Here is a 17,594-nt window from a genome sequence, read left to right as displayed (position 1 = left end):
CAAACAATACCACTGAGCATGAGCATCACTGGGGGGGTGTAATTGGACCACCCCAAACACCTCATTGGTAGCCATGATGAACACACCCAACCATGACCATATACTTTTATTTCAATCTATTCATTTTCCGATCGGCCCGCACTGCAACCGGACGCGTGAAACACCAATTCCCCCAACAAATTAAATCAGTGTCGCATATCGGGAGCCGGAGCGGCGGCCAGCGGCGCGTCGATGCTGCATGTGGCCTCTGAACCCATTGTTGTGTCGCGGCTGACGTCAGTGCCGTGTGTGCGGCAGACGGAGCGGCGTACGCCTGGTGAGACAAAGGCGGCGGAGCGAGCGGGGTCAGGCGGCAGCACCGAGCGGAGCAGAGAATCACTGGTTTATAACTCAAAGGGAACTCCCAGCCTCGGGTTTCAGCCACGCTTCTCACTGACGAGACGGAGAATGAAGACTCAGCGGCCCTCCTAGGAGCGTGCCGTGGCCGTCCGGGAAGACAAAACAACATCGGTGCCCCCTTTTTGCTTTTTAACGTTTTTTCCCCCTTCTCCAACGCCCCCCATTTAGCTCGGCTAGTTAGCTGTCGCGCTAAGCTCATTGCGCTGCACTGATCTCCTCCTCCTTTCTTGCTGCTTCTCGTCTTTCCCTCAAGACTGAACGACAGGCGAAGAAAGGGTATCAGCGGTCAGATAAAGTAAGTTTGTGATGTTTCCGCGCTTGTTTAATTTTAAAAAACAACACGGCTCCTTTTTATATTGAGCACAAGTTCGACTGGCAGAGCGCAGCTAAAGCAGCTAGCCGCGGTGCTCCCAAACAAAGGGGTCGACAACGTGACTGTGAGCCGACTGTGGAGCTAGCTTGTTAGCTCTCTCCTGTATGCTAAAAACAGCGTCTGCTCATTCTCTGCCTTTTTATTTTAACTACTCTGACTCGTGCGTTGGGGACAGGCGATACGGCTCTCGTTCCTAGTTTCATTAATGTTGAGAAATACTTTGATTGACTTGTGTTGGGGCAAGACAACAAGCAGCCTGCTGGATGGGCTCAGTTGTCAGACAAGCTGCCACAACAGACAAAGCAAGCCGCTCAGATCAACACTGGTAGAGCTCGCTGCTGTTGATTGGTACCCCCATCCCCCTCCTCCACTCGTGTTTTACATATTTATTAGAAACTGCTTATTTTTTCCTCCCCCCATTTTTAATGCATTTTCTTTTTCGTGTGTGTGTGTGTTTTTTTTCCAGCTGAAGGTGAGATCACTCCTAACAAACTGGCATCCGTGATCTGATGTGAGATCCACGGAGAGACTATGCCTAGCCCTTTATTTCACCCCGAGATAATGGACCACGACGTGGTGATCAGCAGCCAGCACAGTGGCGTGGCTCTGCCCCGGGAGACGGACCAGGACTCCCGGGATGAGGACCACCAAGAAGTTCTCCGATTCGCCCTGGACCAGCTGTCACTCATGGCCATGGATAAAGTGGACTGTGGGGGCGGCGGCGGTGGAGGCAACGGGCTTGTGGACGCTCTGGACGGGACCCAGGGTCCGGGCTCTGAGAGCTGCAACGGCGTGGGCGGAGGGGGCTACGTGGATTTGCAGATGCTGGAGCATCCCAGCGGGTCCCGGGACTCGCCGACGTCCTGCTCGCCGTCTCCGGAGTACTACGGCTCCGGCGGGTACCACATGGCCGGGTCCCACTCCATGCTCCACGGGGAACAAAGCTCCGTCCTCTGCAACAGGAAAAGAAGCGTGAACATGACTGAATGTGTGCCTGTCCCCAGCTCCGAGCATGTCGCTGAAATAGTGGGGAGACAAGGTAGGAATGTTGATGGATGATGGTAATTATTGCGTGTTTGTGTTTGTGTCGGGGTCTGGCTTGCTCTTTGTTTGGGTGGCTGTCTGGTGAGAGGGGGGCTCCCTGAACTTAAACCCCCTCAGCGCTTTAAGCATGCCTCTCCGATCGCCTTGTTTTGGTTTTTAATAGCACAATGCGGGACTCTGGCTCAAAAAAGAAAAGGAAAAAAAGAGGCACATCTGGGCTGTTTTCCGCTGTTATTTTCCCTCAATATTTTGACAATAATCTGACAAGAGAGTGGGAGAGTGAGGGTGGCTGATGATGATGAGGAGGATGGATGGAGGGGGAGGGGTGGAAGAGGGTCAGACAAAGCGGCAGATTGTCGGGAGTCTGGACGTGTCTAGAAGCTTGCACCAAACAAAGAAAACGTAGCGAAATCCCGCTCCGCTGGTGCGCGGCGCACAGAAAGCGACCGCTTCCATCACCGACATCGCACCTCGAACGCGAGAACGTGTCCATGTCGCCTTGTTATCGCGATTTCTGCGCGGATTCGAAGCTCAAAACAGGGGCAAAGCAGGCGCACAAAACACGGGACTGGGCGGTGTAAACGCCCTGCACCCAGCGCTGTCTGCCGATGCTGCCGAGCGCCTGCGAGCCGAACCCCCTTGTATTCCCCCCCACCAACAAAGCATTTCTTTACGGCTTTTAATCAACATGTAACCTGAAGTGAGGCTGGACGTGTGTTTCGGGCTCGGTATTTTCGTCGCAGCCGCGCTAGCGTTACGGCATTGTTCTCTTTGTTTGAAAAAGCCATGCTTTCTGCTTCCCAGAATGACATCACGCTCCGTGCGTCCCATTGGTCGGCGTCGGCGAAGCCCTCGCATTTAAAGACACAGAGCAGCGGCGGAGCGGCCGAGGCCAACATTACATGACAGACGCTGCTGCAGCTGCCCGCTTTAACGCTTTGCCTCGCTTACAGCTCGAATACCTGCTGCCATGATCGCGCTCGCTCCATTTGATTGTCAGTAATGGCCGGTTTTTAGACAGCGCAGGACATAAACAAGGCAGACGGGCAGGTAGTCCTGATGGAAGTTGAGTATCCAATCAAACAATCGGAAGTGGAGCTTTTTCCACATGAATGGGGGGAAGAAGCTGGCATGTATTTGTGTTTATATAAGCCATTAATACAGTGGGAGCAAGTCAACTTAAACGCATCACTGTTGCTACTGATTTTACTATTTTTAATGATTACCAGTGTTGCTTTTACTGCAGGCATATTTTAGAGAGGTGTTGTTTTCTACTAACAGTAGTGTATTTATACAACCACGTCCAGCACTTTTATATTAGGAAATGTATATATTTAAAACATATATTGCAAGTAAGTAATTTACATTTTAAGCTGTTTGCTTTTATTGAGCAATTGTGGACATGGACCTGAAAAACCGCATATTATAACAGTTGTAAAATTGTATCATCCTTCTGAAGACGCTAAGTAATGTGTCTCGTTGTATTGTCTCTCTTTAACCTATTTATAGGAAATCAGACAAATCACCGTTTCAACACTGCAAGGCCTCTGTTTTCTCACTGTTTTGGTATTTGACAGAAAAAATCTGTCTGTAGTGTTTAGATTTCCAATAAACTCCATGCTTGTGGAAATGAAAGTAACCTAATGTTGATATCTATTGAATTTTGAAGAACTCATAAATGCCTGAATCACATTGATTGTATTGTGGCAACTTGTTTTGGTTTCATTGAGCTTTTTTTAAATTAATTTATTTTTTTATTCATTTTTGCATAGATATTTGGCATAATTGTATAAAATGATCCTTTTAGACTGTGATTGAGACTCTGAGCCCTGTTTCAGCAAGTACTTCATGACATTTGTTACATTAGGCTGTTTTGTTATTTACATGTATAAAAGATACATTAGGTCAAAGAGAAATGTGGATGTAAAACACGTTTGTGTGGCTCTCATTTTTCCAGGTTGTAAGATCAAGGCCCTGCGTGCCAAAACAAACACCTACATAAAGACTCCAGTCAGAGGAGAGGATCCGGTCTTCATCGTGACGGGGCGTAGGGAGGATGTGGAAATGGCCAAGCGTGAAATTGTATCTGCAGCCGAGCATTTCTCCATGATCCGGGCGTCTCGCTGCAAAGCTGGAGGGCCAGGCGGAGGAGGCTCTCTGCCGGGCCCTCCTCACCTACCGGGACAGACCACCATTCAGGTACAGAATCTGTCTGGGGCTTGCAGAACAGAAATGGCTAAAATCAAGGTTGGAATAACGTCTTTCTTTATCAATCCAGGTGAGGGTCCCCTACAGAGTGGTTGGTTTAGTCGTGGGGCCGAAAGGAGCAACCATCAAGCGCATCCAGCAGCAGACTCACACCTACATTGTGACCCCGAGCCGAGAGAAAGACCCCGTCTTTGAGGTGACGGGAATGCCGGAGAACGTGGACAGAGCGAGAGAGGAGATCGAGACCCACATTACCCTCCGGACTGGAACCTTTGTTGACCTTCAGGGAGACAACGACTTCCACACCAACGGGACTGACGTTAGCCTAGAAGGCCTTGGCTCCCTAAGCGGGGGGCTCGGAGCGTCTCTCTGGTCCAGAGCCACAAACCACCACCCTGCCCTCCCCCTCCCCCTCCCTCCCCACCCCCATCTCTTCCCATGTCCATGCACCACTCCTCCAGCCGGAAGATGTCCTCTTCGGTTGCTTATCACACGCACAATGGCGGCATGAGCTCAGACAGCTTCAGCTCCAACAGGAAGCCCACTGAGGGCGGCAGCCCCACCAGTCCTTTCAGCACAGGCTCCAGCAGCGCCGGAGGTGGCTTCACCTTCGGAGGAGACTCCACCCCGGGACTCGCATCCTCGGACGAATTGGGCTTCGAGTTCAGTGCTTCCAACATCTGGGCGCCTTTTGTCAACGGCGGAGCCGGGAGCAAGACCTCCGCGTCTTCTCAACCGCAGCAGCCCTTGCGCCGCAACAGCAGCGGCCTCAGCGGCGGTGCCATCACCCCGCGACTGTCTCCGACTCTGCCTCAGGAGACTGGCGTGGGCCCACTGGACCACCCGCTGGCCCGCCGCGCCCAGAGCGACCCCCTCAGCACTCTCTCTTGGCTGCAGTCCGGCAGCACGGGCGGCGGCTCCTTCTCGGGAGCGTCTAGCTCCAGCTCCGGCGGCTCGTCAACCGGCTACTCCTCCTGCTCGGCCTCGTCCCTGCCCGGCGGCTCGCCCACCGACTCCGAGGGAGGCGGCAGCAACGTGGGCATCACCTCCGGGATGCTGAGCCGCCTCAAAGGCAGCTCCGGGGTGGCGGCACTCGTCGGCGTCGGCCCCGGCGTCAACAGGGACTGCTTTGTGTGTTTCGAGAGCGAGGTGACGGCGGCCCTCGTGCCTTGCGGCCACAACCTGTTCTGCATGGAGTGCGCGGGGCAAATCTGCCAGTCGGCCGAACCCGAATGCCCCGTCTGCCACACTCCGACCACACAGTGCATCCGCATCTTCTCCTAATGCCACGGGCAGCTGAGTGGGTGGAGCGGGGTTAGGTAGTGGGGTAGGGGTGGGGAGGCAGACGGGCACCAGCTGTGGTGGAGGAAATGGAAGGAATCACACTAATAACCTTCACACAGATGATGGACCATATTAAATGCATTAATAGAGATGATGATACTTTACGGATGTTGATATATTGCTGATAACTGTCAAGATGAATAATACCAATAATAATAATAATAATAATGACTTATTTTCCGAGGGAAGTGGATTGAAACTTGTCTGCAGACAGTCGGGGCTCAGACAGTCTCTCAGCGGTGAACTTATGGAAGGAATCTAGTGTCTTATATCTCTTCAGGCCTTCATTTCGACGTGGAGTGGCCCCCCCGCGGGCCGCCTGCCCGCCTGTTCGTCTCCACGCGTCTTCATTCTGGCTTCTTCAGATCTCTGCCTGCTTTTCTCTCTCTCTCTCTCTCTCTCTTGCTCTCTCTCTATCTCACAGCCTTTTTTCCTTTTGACACTTTTGTACTTAACAGATATTTTTCGATAAAGCTGTCAACGAGGCCTGCACTTTTCTACTCCTCATTTTAACGCCCTCGACCTCCCGATCGTCCTCCGCTCTCTTTCGCTCGCTCATGCTAAAAAGTTTTTTTTTATTCCTTTTGTGACACAAAGTGAAAATGGTTCTTGGAACATCCTCATTCTTTATTTTTAGGTCGGCATGTTTGTCAGGCACCTATTGGAAAACACTACACTTCTCGAGGAACCTCTTCAGGATGAATTCTCAATGCCACACAATACTTAGCCATCCGTCAAATAAGCCAAATGATTACTGGGAATATACTCCTCGATTCAGTTTGGTAACGCGTTCGGTGAAATTTGGATGAGTCCTCGCCGCATAATTAGTGTGGTTGTTTATTATTCTGTAATATGTGAGAAATGTACCATTTTTAGCGACGCTGACGGCCTGTGATTGTGGTCGGTTTGTATGTTTAGACTGCCTGACAATCCGTTCACATCTCGTGTTTGTGTTAGTATGATGCCCAATCGCGACAGAGCGCCATCACCTGGAGAGGGCGCCGTTTCATTCGTCTGATCCAAATCGTGTCTGTTACACTTAAATCTACTCGTTTTTAGTGGGATTTTTTTGTTGTTTTTCTTTTAGTAGTTTGACTCTTGTCTGTATAGTGTGTGGGTAAGACATGTTTAGAACTCTATGACGAGACAGGGCTTTGATGTCACATGAGAATGTTAAGTTCTATACGATTTAGCAGAAGACGAACAAGGGGCTTGAATTTGTTTTCACGCACTGTAATCCCTTTGTTAAAAGAAAAACAAAAAAGAGAAACAGCTCTTACTGTTTCCGTCTTCCACCCCTCTCAGACAGCAAAGCTGTCTCTCTCAGATGACACTGTTGTACCTATAGATGGATTCAACGTCACTCCACTTCCTTCTCTCCCAAATGGCTCCTCCCCCTTTTGGGGGCGGTGGTGGAGATGGAACGGTTTGAATGGGAGTAAATGGATGTCTTGAGGGGCTTATTTCGTGATAAAAGCATAAAATAAACAGATGGTGAACGTTAGCTCTAGGTGTTGTGTCTTTGGAGACGTACGTTGGCAGTTAACCTTTTAGGTTAATAGAGATCAATATCGTGACTAACGCTGGCCTTGACTGAAGTCTATCAAAGGAGCATTGAAGCTTCATATTTACTAGCAGTTTTTGCATTAATGCCGCCTTGGGTGAGCTCTTCTTCTTGCCATCATATAGCCAATCAAAACGCAGGTAATCCTCTAATTTCGAGGGGAGTCCCCCACAAAGGATGTGAACAGTCTCCCTTCTCTCAGCAGCAACCAGGGGGAGCCAACTCTCCGCTGACGACGCATGCATGAAAGTCATAGAAAACCCGTATAAGTGGAAAGATAAGTTGCATCTCCTTTCTTATCTTTGCTTTTTTTTTTTTTTAAATGTATTTATTTTTTATTTTGTCGCCTGCCTTTATGGCTCTTATTTTAGAAACTGAGACTATGTAGACATAACTTCATGTATTTTCCCGGTAATCAACATTCCATGTGATTTTTAGAACGATCAACGTTGGTTAATGATTAAAAGAAAGCAATGAGAAAACACTAAGAAAGCCATTAAGTTTAAAGTAAAAAGTAGATGTACACTGGCATATTTCATGTTCAACAATTGTATTTTACAGATCGCGTATCTCATGAATTAAAAATATAAGTTGGAACAAACAGCAACGTAGAAAAACGATACCTATTAGATGCTTAGTTCCAAGGCGTTCTGGTTCACCCCAATAGAGGCTGGTTGAAGTGATTAATCTTACCAATTGGCAACAAGAAGCTCTCTAGTATAACGTTTGATCTCGTCTGCCACGGTATCCAAGCACCTAAAGCTCATCACTTGTTTGTTTTATGCTTATACCGAACCCTGGACCCCAGATTGATTCCCATCGACGTTCCATTACTCCCCCAAAGGGGCCCAAGAAGCCAGATGTGTTAAATCTATCTATACAGCGCTGTACTGTCCACAAAATGTAGTGTACTATATAGTTAGTAGTTTGAGATTCGTCCTGTGTTTCATAGCATTACTCCAATAAGACAGGTGCGTCCTGTTTGGTGTTTGTGGTTTTTTTTTTTTGGTTTTTTTTTTCCCCTTGGAGGAAAAAAAAAGAAGAAAAAAGTTCAACGAGTTTGCAGTAACTGCCTCTTATAGTGTTAAAAACGCTGCATTTCAGGCGGCGGAGTCTGTTTCGGTGGCCCCCTTTCTTTTGCTTTTGTTTGTTTTCTCTCTCTCATAGAATGAGACAAGCCATGACACCTAGAATAAACATTCTCAAGGGCTTCCTCTGACTGCACACACACATAATCACACATGTTCAGGCTCACACCGTATAGGAGGAATCAACTTATCCTTTATGGCAGCTAGTAGCTAGGTCATCCAGGGCTTCCAGACACTTCTTGTGTTCCAATCCCAGCAGCTGCAGAATGTTTTTTGCTGGTTTTATTTTTTTATGTTTAATCAGTTTTCCAGTCGTCCCTGCGCGCTCATCTCATTCGGGTCCTGTTGGTGTGTAGTGTGACGTTCCCCACTGACCAGGACGGGTTGCAGGGTTTGTGTTTTTAATTTTTTAAAGAGACGACGAACAGTGATTTATACAAGTTATGCTTCTTTGGTGCTCCAGTTAGTTTCAGCGTGATTGCAGTTCTTTGCTGCTTTTCGAAAGGTTCGCATTCACACACACACACACACACACACACACACATATATATATATATATATATATATATATATATATATATATATATGTTTGTTTTTTTTTTTAACTGCAGGAGAAAATGCAACCCGGGAGCTGGAACTTGATAAGTCAATACAAAGACTTATCCATGGTGCTTTGGTGCAACTCCCTACTGAGTCTCAGAGACGAACAAACCCGCTCGTTACAGCGAGGGGCCGCCATTTACTTCTCAGAACAACAACAACCACCGCCACCCCGATGCCCCCCAGCAGCCCCCGGGTGCACCATAGACCCGACGGTTCCCCCTGCGCTCGTTCTCGTTGCGTTCCCGCCCTTCCTGTCGGATCCGTTGCTGTCGTTTCGCGTCTTCAAACTGGGACCAGATGCCGGGCCGTCTGAATGAGCACATATGTGATGACTGGTGCGAGTCTGTTGAGGCCCTTTCTTTGAAACTGTCCAGGCTGACGTGTTGAAGAATAAATTGTTGTATTCTGCCAGATGGGTTTTCATGTTAAATCTTTGAGGGTTTTTTGTTTGTTTTTTTCTGGCCAACGAGCAAATGTTAGGGTTGATGTACAGTAATTTTAAATGTTAAAAAGGTACAAATTTTTTTTTATTTTCAGATTGACTTTTTAATGTTTTTTTTTCTTTTTCTTTCTTTTTATTTTAATTTTTTTAGCTAATTGTATCCCCATCCCCCAATTCCTTCCTTTAAGGTTTGAAAACAGGGTTTCCTGAGGCATGCTAGTCAGTGACCTCCGACCTTCTTTTTGTGATTAGAGGGGGGATGCTAAGAGAGCCGTGCCAGGGAAGGGGGTAACAGACTCCCCCTCAAGCCCCCTGCTCTCTCCTATTTTTTGCTTTAATTCTCTTTGTATGCAGAACCAAAATGTTTAAACCGTCGGCGAACTAGGTTTCAGGCCTAACCTGTGTGTGTAAATACCCTGGATACAATCAACAGGATCTTGTTTTTCAAAAGCAAAAAGGACTTAATTGAAGATAAGTGTAGTTTCTAAAGAACATGTATCATTATTTGTAAGTTAACCATCTGCATGTCTTCAAAGCCACCCGGCATTAGCTAATAATTTTTAAGATGAAAAACAAAAAAAGTTTTTACATGTTTTATTTTTTACGATTTTATTTGCTTACCTAAATATCCCAGACAATAATGTGACCCTTTTTATTACTTCAAAATTTTTATGTTTTATTTTCCACTATTCTTTTTTTGTTTTGTTTTTTTTTTCCTTTATTTCCTGTGTACTACATATAGGCAATTTATAACAAAATGAGAAAAATTATTGAAGAAATTTTAAAATTGAAATATATTTTATTTGAAAGTTTATGGACCTTTTAACCGTGAGCCGGAGAAATTGTATAAGCGTATAATTTGAGCTGACTTAACGGTTATGAGAAATGTATCAAGAGTTTTATTTTTTATGCTTCTTTAATAAAGTCTTGTTTTTTGGTTTCATTTTTTTACTGTAAAAAATACCAGCTTGTGTCTCGTGTCTTTATTTCTAAGCGGTGCAGTATGGGGTGGAGGTGCAACCAGCGTGGAGCTGCAGCTGGAGCCACCAGGTGGCAGTGTAACCTTGCAGACGCACAGCTGCAGCCAAAACAAAGCCTGCTTAATGGAGGGGTGTGTTGTCTGCAGAAGCACTTCATTAGCATAAAGATATGAAATATGACTCGTGTAAAAAGCTCATTTAACTTAGTATTTCAATTCAATAAGGGGAACTCCTATTAAATAATTTGCATGTCGGATGAATGTGACTTAGATATGAGAACCTAAAATGCATTAAGTCGAATGTTTTGATTACATAGGATTAGCAATGTGTGTTTTTTTTTATCCTTAAATGTTGTGTTGTGACCTTGACAAGGGGAAGACCGCTGACCTAGAAGCCCTGCATGCTTTGGTGTTCAGCCCACCTGAGGCAAGTGTTTTAAACTACACTCTACTGCAAGTCTTCATGGATTTGAATGGCTAGAGGAAAAAACTTTTGCCAGTTTTTCTTTGCGACATGGCTCAACTTTACTCAAACTGAATGGACAGTGTCTGTACAAATCAATTCAGTTTCATCTAAGCATTACAGTGACTCTTGGCTTATATTGAAAATAATTTATAAGAGGTTACTCCTAGAGGTAATTGGTAGCAAGGATTTTTTTTTTTTTTATGAATAAGGATGGCTGAATACAAATGCACGCCACACTTTTCAGATCTTCTGGGTCTGCTCAGATCTCCTTCCAGTGGGATGTGTCTGGAAACCCTCCCTCAGGAAGTATCCCGATCACCAGATGAACACCCACAGGTAAACCCCTTTGTGGTGAAGAGCAGCGGCTAAACGCTGCACCCCTCCGTTACCATGTTAGATTGGAGGAGTTCATTTCAAACGTTTGTGTTCAGGATCTCGTCCTTTTGGTCGGGATTCCTTTCCCAATGATCACTTGTGAGTGGTTTTATTTCTGTTTTCATTTCGCCTGTTCTTCCCCGTCGACAGCCGCAATTTGTGATGCACAGAGAAATCTGACGATGTGACATAAAAAAAAAAGTTTCAAAGTAAAGGTACAGGGAGACGTTTAGTTTGTGACACAAAAACATCCTTTTAATAGGAAGCAGATCACAATCAGGCTGCATTCTAGCTCCGCTTCGTCCTCATTTCAACAACAATAACGATAAGAAACAAATTACAAACGTCCTCAGTAGAAAATAATTCTCTCATGCGAGTTCTGTGTTCACACTACATTCAAATTGGAAACATGATTATTGTCATTTTATTATTATTTTTTTGAAAAACAAAACAACACACAGATGGCTTATTACACAGCTCGGGAAAGTAAGACCAAGTCAGTAAGCAAAAATAATAATAATAATAATAATAATAATGATAAAAAGGTCAAATAACATCAAAGAGACACGTGCTGGCACAATTAAGTTTCCCATCATGCAAGTTTAGTTGACTCTATTCACAGGGTGGGCGTCATTGGTCTCCACAGAGTTGTGTCTGCGTGCATGCATGCATGTGTGTCATCTCGCATGCCCATGTTTGTGCTTGAGCTGAGATCGGTGTGCAGGTGCGTGTTGTCGGTCGGTGAGTGTGTGCAGGAGTCCAGAAGGGCCCCTGCCGCTGTTGTTGCTTTTTCAGATCCAGACTGAACAGGAAGTTTTTTTTTTGTCTGGAGCCCTGGGGTCACACGCAACACATGACCCCTGCAGGAGCACTCCACCGATTTATCACTGCACTTTAGTTTTGTTGTCTGCTGCAGACAGGGAAAAAAAAGGATAAATAAAAATGATTCAAGCTGATGCAGCAGAGCAGAGAGATCCTTTGTTTTTCTTTCTTTTTTTTCTCCCATGACCAACAAAGCAATGATTTAGTCAACAACAATTTAGTCTGGCTAATGTTAGAAATTCTGAAAAATAAGGGAAAAAAAATAAATAAATAAAATCTAACTCCATGGAAAAGGTTCAGAATTTTTTAGGTGATGTGTTAAAATGTCAGAGTTCACTGCAGTAAATAAATGATAGTTTTATCATGTATTATAAATGGAGAGTAAAGCTTACAGCTATTCCAATAAAAATTGCTTTTCTGAAACAACTTCCACCTTTCTAAAACAACTACAACCTCAAAATGTGGCAGATATTTTTGATTCCTATTTGTCAAACATCAAAACTGTCACCACATTTGCTTGGGGAAGGGAAACAATCAGGAAGTGGAGGTAAGAGGCAGTGCACCACCGTGGATCTTCCTGAGTGAAACACATATGAAGACATTATAAAACAATGTAAAAATCTATGAAATAGCATTCACTTAAACATTGGAATATGTCTGATTTTTTTTAACGCTTTACTTTAATCCACCTTTGTCCTGTTGGCTCTCAGGTTGTGTTTGCAAAGTCCAGTAAGCTACCAGAAGTTGCAGTAAAGTTCAGGAAGCCATTTGTAGGCAGTGAGGAGAATTTTTATTTTTTTAACCAATTTACATTTTGCTAAACTTCTTGATTCTTTAACTAAACATGCCAACTCTTTGATTGTTTGCAGCTGCTGCACCTATAATCACCAGTGCCTTCAGTAGCTGTGTGTTAAACATGAACCCAAAGTGAAACAGGATTGATCTTTTGAACTGTGTATTATTTTCTATTGGATTACATGGATAAGGAAGCAACATGAATGTGGACACTACATTTTTCCATTGGTTCATGTCATTCTCCTCAGCCTTTATAAGAGGTACTGGTAGTCAGACTGAAACTATCCAATTTAAAGTGATCAAGCTGATTTTCCTACATTTTTTTTGCAGTCCATGTTTGCTCTGTGAGAAACCATTTGCTCCATGTTAGAACACTGATCTGAGAACCAACAAGAAAATCCTTGCAATGCATCAAGGAGCCTAGGAAAAACAGGTACTTTGACTAGAAATGCTTTACGTAACTTATTTAGGTCTCCGTACGTTTCACACAGGAAGATGATACCTGGTGAATCTTCTCTTACCTCCACTTCTTGTGTTGCAAACAACCAATCCCGACATAAAGGTGGCTTTGAGGTTCGCTAAATATTGCTTGCTGAAGGCAGTTATTTCAAAAAGGTAGAAGCAGGTTTCGGTCTTAGTCTCTCCTGGATTAGCCATTAGTTTTAGCCCTTGTGGCCAAATAATCTGTCAGTTGCGTACGTCATTCCAGATGTCTTTGTTCATTATTTGCCTCTATGAAGGTTTATTGTGTTGGGCTTACTATGTACTGCTTAATGTGTAAATTATGTAATCTGAACTATCAGCAATCTCTCAGCACCTCGCTTTAAAAATCCCAAAGACACATATGTTGGGGATGTCTGCGTTACTTCACGCAACAAAGTAACACATTTTCTCATATGGTAATCAGGAAGGTTTTTGATGTGTAAAAATCAGTGGAGTTCTCCTTTAAGCTTTGCCAAAGATTCACAGAGAAACCCAGTAGGGTGTTTATATTCTTATGAGTCAAGTGAAATCGGTTGGCTTAAATCAAAGGCATGAGTCGGTGTCTCTAAGCAAGTCACGGTTTGAGATTTCACAAGAGCAGAGAAAGCGCTCTGCTGAGGATAAGTGACATTCACAGGATTTATATTTGGTAGATTTTAGCCTCAAAGTAAAGACAACATGTAACAGGCCAATGTGTGGGCGGCTTTAGTCACTGTCACTGACATTTAGAGATACAAAGAGACTGCAAGGCGAGCTTGATTATGGCTATGAGTGTCTGCTTTTTTTTTTTTTTTTGCAAAAAAAGGTAACGATTTATTAACCATTACGACTTAAAATAATACTTAAACTTTATAAATGCTTGGCGGTGACTTTAATGGCTTCATTCTTTTTTTTTTAAAAAAGTGCTCTGGTTCTCGGAGATTTACTCTTCCTAAAGAAATTGCAAAATCAAGACACTTTCCTTAGGCAAGTATGTAGAAAATAAATAAAAAAGTAAAAGTAAAGAAAAAAAGAAAAAAAACAAGATTATACACTTCCAACAGGAATGGGAATTTATGAGTCCGTAAAGAAAATATCCCAGTGATTCACAAAAAAGATGCGATCATAAGTTTCCCATTCCTTTGATGTGGATCGTGCCCTTGGTGCTCTTGTAGTTTTCTAATATTGACAGTGCATACAGTTTGGGCGTGTAGATATTGCTCACTATCAGAGAGCCCATACAGTTGGGAGTGACAATCCGCCCGGACTGACACGCCAACGCTTTCACACACATGCATGTACACATGAAGAGAAGACACAGCAGAGGGTTTCATGGATTCATAAGCTAGTATTGCCTTATTGGATGGAGTTTCGGTATGGGGCTCTGCTTATGAGGGAGTTTCTGCTGCAGCTACTGCGCCTTGAAAAACTATTTAAGCCTCTTGAAATTGTTTTGTCACTTTGCATTCTCAAACTCCTTCATATTTATTGGGAGGATGGACCGACGAAAAAGCCTGCAGAATTTTAAGGTGGTAGGAAAAGAATACGTGGTTTCTAAACGTCTTTGCAGAAAACTCATTTCCGTCTCTTTCCAGTTTACAGTTATTGGCTAAGTTGTGTTGATCTGTGACATCAAATTCAAATATAATGCATTAAATATTGTGGGTGTATTAAAAAAAAATGCTGAAAAGTCCAACGTGTATAAATACTTCTGCAACGCTCGGTAGCTGAGATGAATCTTGTGTTCAGTCGGCCAAAAGAAGCACTGACAGTATGTTTTAGTGAAAATGACAATCCAGTCCACAGATCTTATAGCCCTTTTTTATTTTTTTAAGGAGGGGGTTAATGTGCACTCTAGAGTGAGAGGGGGGCCGGGGTATTGCTCCGTTTAACTTGATGCGCTATCTGGCCACAGGCTCTGCTTCACTCAACGCATCACAGCTGTGGCTCAGAACGGTTTCCCTGCCAGTGTGTCCTCTCTGCAACAATGAGCATTAGTCAGAACCTTGCTGTCACACGATTATATGCACCATTGCACCATGCTCAAAACAGATAGTGTATCAGAGGATTGGGGGTGGTGGGTTATAGAGAGGTGAGTCACAGTGTTCCTGGGGTCAACATGCAGGACATTAATACATTTACGTTAAAGACTAAGAGACATGTCGCCCCTCGACACTGATTTGTGTTCTCTTTCTTTTTTTTCTTTTTTGTGGGGGGTGGGGGAGATTTATTTGGCAGGAATGTCTCACATACCACATTGTATTTTAGGAAGACTGTGGATGGCGAACAACGCGGTCAGACACACAAGCAAACAGACGGGCAGAGAGACGGAGTTAATGAGTTAATGACGAGGACGGCTCTCCTGAAGATGCAGAGAAGGAAAAGTGCAAAGTGGTCAAACTATTCACATAGTTTAGTTGTTGGTTCTGTGCTGCTTTTCATCACAACTAATTGTACAGCATATAAAAGGTGTGATGTAGCAGAAAGAGTGTTGGGAGATTAAGTAACGATAAACTTAGAGCTTAGTGCAGATGCAGAAATATTCAAAATTAAATAAAGTCTTTGTTTTTTTTCTTCAATATAAACTCACTTCCCCAGTGTTTGATAACATTACAATGTAGATGTTGCATAATGTATGCAGATATATGTACAGTAGAGCAGTTTCACATGTGTGCTTGTATATTGCACGTGGTTTTCTATGTATGCGCGGCTGTTATGTGTGCGTAACACGACGCCTCGTTGGGTGTGTTTCTGGTGTTTTTGTGCACACGTTTTTTTTTTGTTATTATTTTTTTGGGTTGCCCTCCTCCGCCTCAGCTGCGGCCCTCTTCCGCTGAACGCTGGTCGGACTTGAGCTTCACAAATTCTTTGGCCACGTCGTCGTTGTTGCGCTGAGAGAGGATGCGCAGCACCGTCAGGCCCGTCTCGTCCATGTGGACCCGTCGTCCCAGCGGCAGCCAGCAGGTGACGCTGCCCTTGTTTACTATGTCATTCACCTGCAGCACGGCCATTCCCACAGTGCGGTCTTCCCTGGCGAAGCAGTAGTCCTTCACACACACCTGCAGCTCGTAGCTCTCCGGACCCACTTCAGTGCCAAGCGAGCTGAAAAACAGCAAACACCCTCACATGTTCAGCCATGGATTGTCTTATCTGCACTGCAAATACACAAAATATTACCACGTATTTTTGACATAGTTTCAAACTAACTTACTAGTAACTTTATAGCAAGAAATAGGAGCTTAATTTAAGCCAATATTGATGAAAAAGTACAAGCTATAATCTCCCAATGTCAGTATCTTGTTGAAAGTTAAGTATAAGTTAGTTTTGACTCATTTCAAGTGTCCTAAGATATTTCCACAAGAAAATGTACCAATAATACTTCGTTAGATTTTGTATTTTTTCAGTGTCCAGCCAAAGCAAGATGATGAAAGCCAGCGGATACTCACTACTGGTAGCTCTCGTTGAACTTTGGTGACCAGGTGTTGTTCTTGGACTTAGTGGCAAATTTCCTCTTTTTGTCACTGAGGTGAGGCCCAATAATGTAGACTTCCACAAAAGGCCTGAAACCCTGTGCTTTCCATTTCAGGTCATTAGCAGCCACCACTGGAGGGAAAGACGACGTGAGCAAAGAAGGAAAAGCACGAAAAAAGAACGACTGACATACAGGACAGCGCCCAGCCTCTAACCTTTAATACTGATCTTGTGCTCTCCATTCGGCTGGGGTAAAATGTCCACGTTCATGACCACCTCACCGACCGCGTCCACCCCAGAGGCTGCAAAGGAACCATCAGCAATGAACAACATATCTATTTTGAACAGAAGTGTGTATTTGCTCCACAAATACAGTTTTAAACACATTGTCTTGGATTTTTTTACTGCATTTTGCTGAGATGTTCACAATAGATCAACACAGTGAAGTAACGCGTGATTGTGAGGCAGAAAAAAATGATGGCTTTCCAGATTTTAACAAATCAAAATCTAAAAAGTGTGGCATGTTGTTGCATTCAGCCCTCGTTTTCATAACCGCCTTTTGCTGCAACTACAGTTGCACATCTTTTGTGGTATTTCTCAACCAGATTTGGACAGCTACAGTCTGAAGTTTTTGTTCATTGTTCCTTTCAATCTCAATCAGATTAGTTGGAGAGTATATGTGAAGAACAATAATCTGACACATTCCTTTAAATATTACTACTCTTATTCTTTGAGGTGTCAGTTTAAGTGGACAACCACATATTACCTGCAAGATGCCCAACGCTTGTGTTGGTGTTTTATAACTTAATCCTGATATAAACAACTTTCATCTGCTTATGCCTTGATTTTTATAATGTTGTTTGTTCACTTGTGTTCTCTACTAAAACCTCTGAGGTCTTCACAGAACAACTGGATTTATGCTGAGATTAAGTTACAAACAGGTGGTACCATAAATACTTTTGCAAGGAAGTGTAAACATATATCTATTTATACTCCAAATACATGCATTTAGCTAATAAAATGCTTCAACGGGATTGACCAGGTTGGCCGTTAGATCACAGAGTGTGAAAATAAGTTTGGATTATACTCTACCTTTTTCTGGTGGGGTGTCTTCATTTGCAGAATATCTGATTCCTTTCCCTCCATGGACTGAAGGGAG

At 44.0% G+C, this 17,594-nt stretch overlaps 2 protein-coding genes across 2 annotated transcripts in view; one reads left to right on the top strand and one right to left on the bottom strand.

The window, feature by feature from the left end:
- The first annotated feature begins 302 nt into the window (after positions 1–302).
- Positions 303–8,425, top strand: LOC129362089 (RNA-binding protein MEX3B-like). The gene is given in 5 exon segments (XM_055033428.1): positions 303–694; positions 1,239–1,811; positions 3,774–4,015; positions 4,095–4,416; positions 4,419–8,425. Coding segments are annotated over 4 exon segments (1,962 nt in total). The 5' UTR covers positions 303–694; positions 1,239–1,303; the 3' UTR covers positions 5,309–8,425.
- Positions 8,426–11,128: 2,703 nt separating this feature from the next.
- LOC129361856 (protein unc-13 homolog A-like) overlaps positions 11,129–17,594 on the bottom strand; it is a 44,441-nt gene continuing 37,975 nt past the window's right edge. The window contains exons 40-43 of the mRNA XM_055033014.1: positions 17,528–17,584; positions 16,651–16,737; positions 16,411–16,567; positions 11,129–16,066 (exon numbers count right to left, since the gene is read on the bottom strand). Coding sequence (XP_054888989.1) covers positions 15,778–16,066; positions 16,411–16,567; positions 16,651–16,737; positions 17,528–17,584 — 590 coding nt within the window. The 3' untranslated portion in view covers positions 11,129–15,777. The remainder of the gene's footprint in view (positions 16,067–16,410; positions 16,568–16,650; positions 16,738–17,527; positions 17,585–17,594) is intronic.

This window comes from Poeciliopsis prolifica, unplaced genomic scaffold (genome assembly GCF_027474105.1).
Source record: "Poeciliopsis prolifica strain line A6 unplaced genomic scaffold, Auburn_PproV2 SCAFFOLD008, whole genome shotgun sequence".
Lineage (NCBI taxonomy): Eukaryota > Metazoa > Chordata > Actinopteri > Cyprinodontiformes > Poeciliidae > Poeciliopsis > Poeciliopsis prolifica.
Note: the sequence above shows the minus strand (reverse complement) of the source record. Positions and strands in the feature narration are given on the sequence as shown.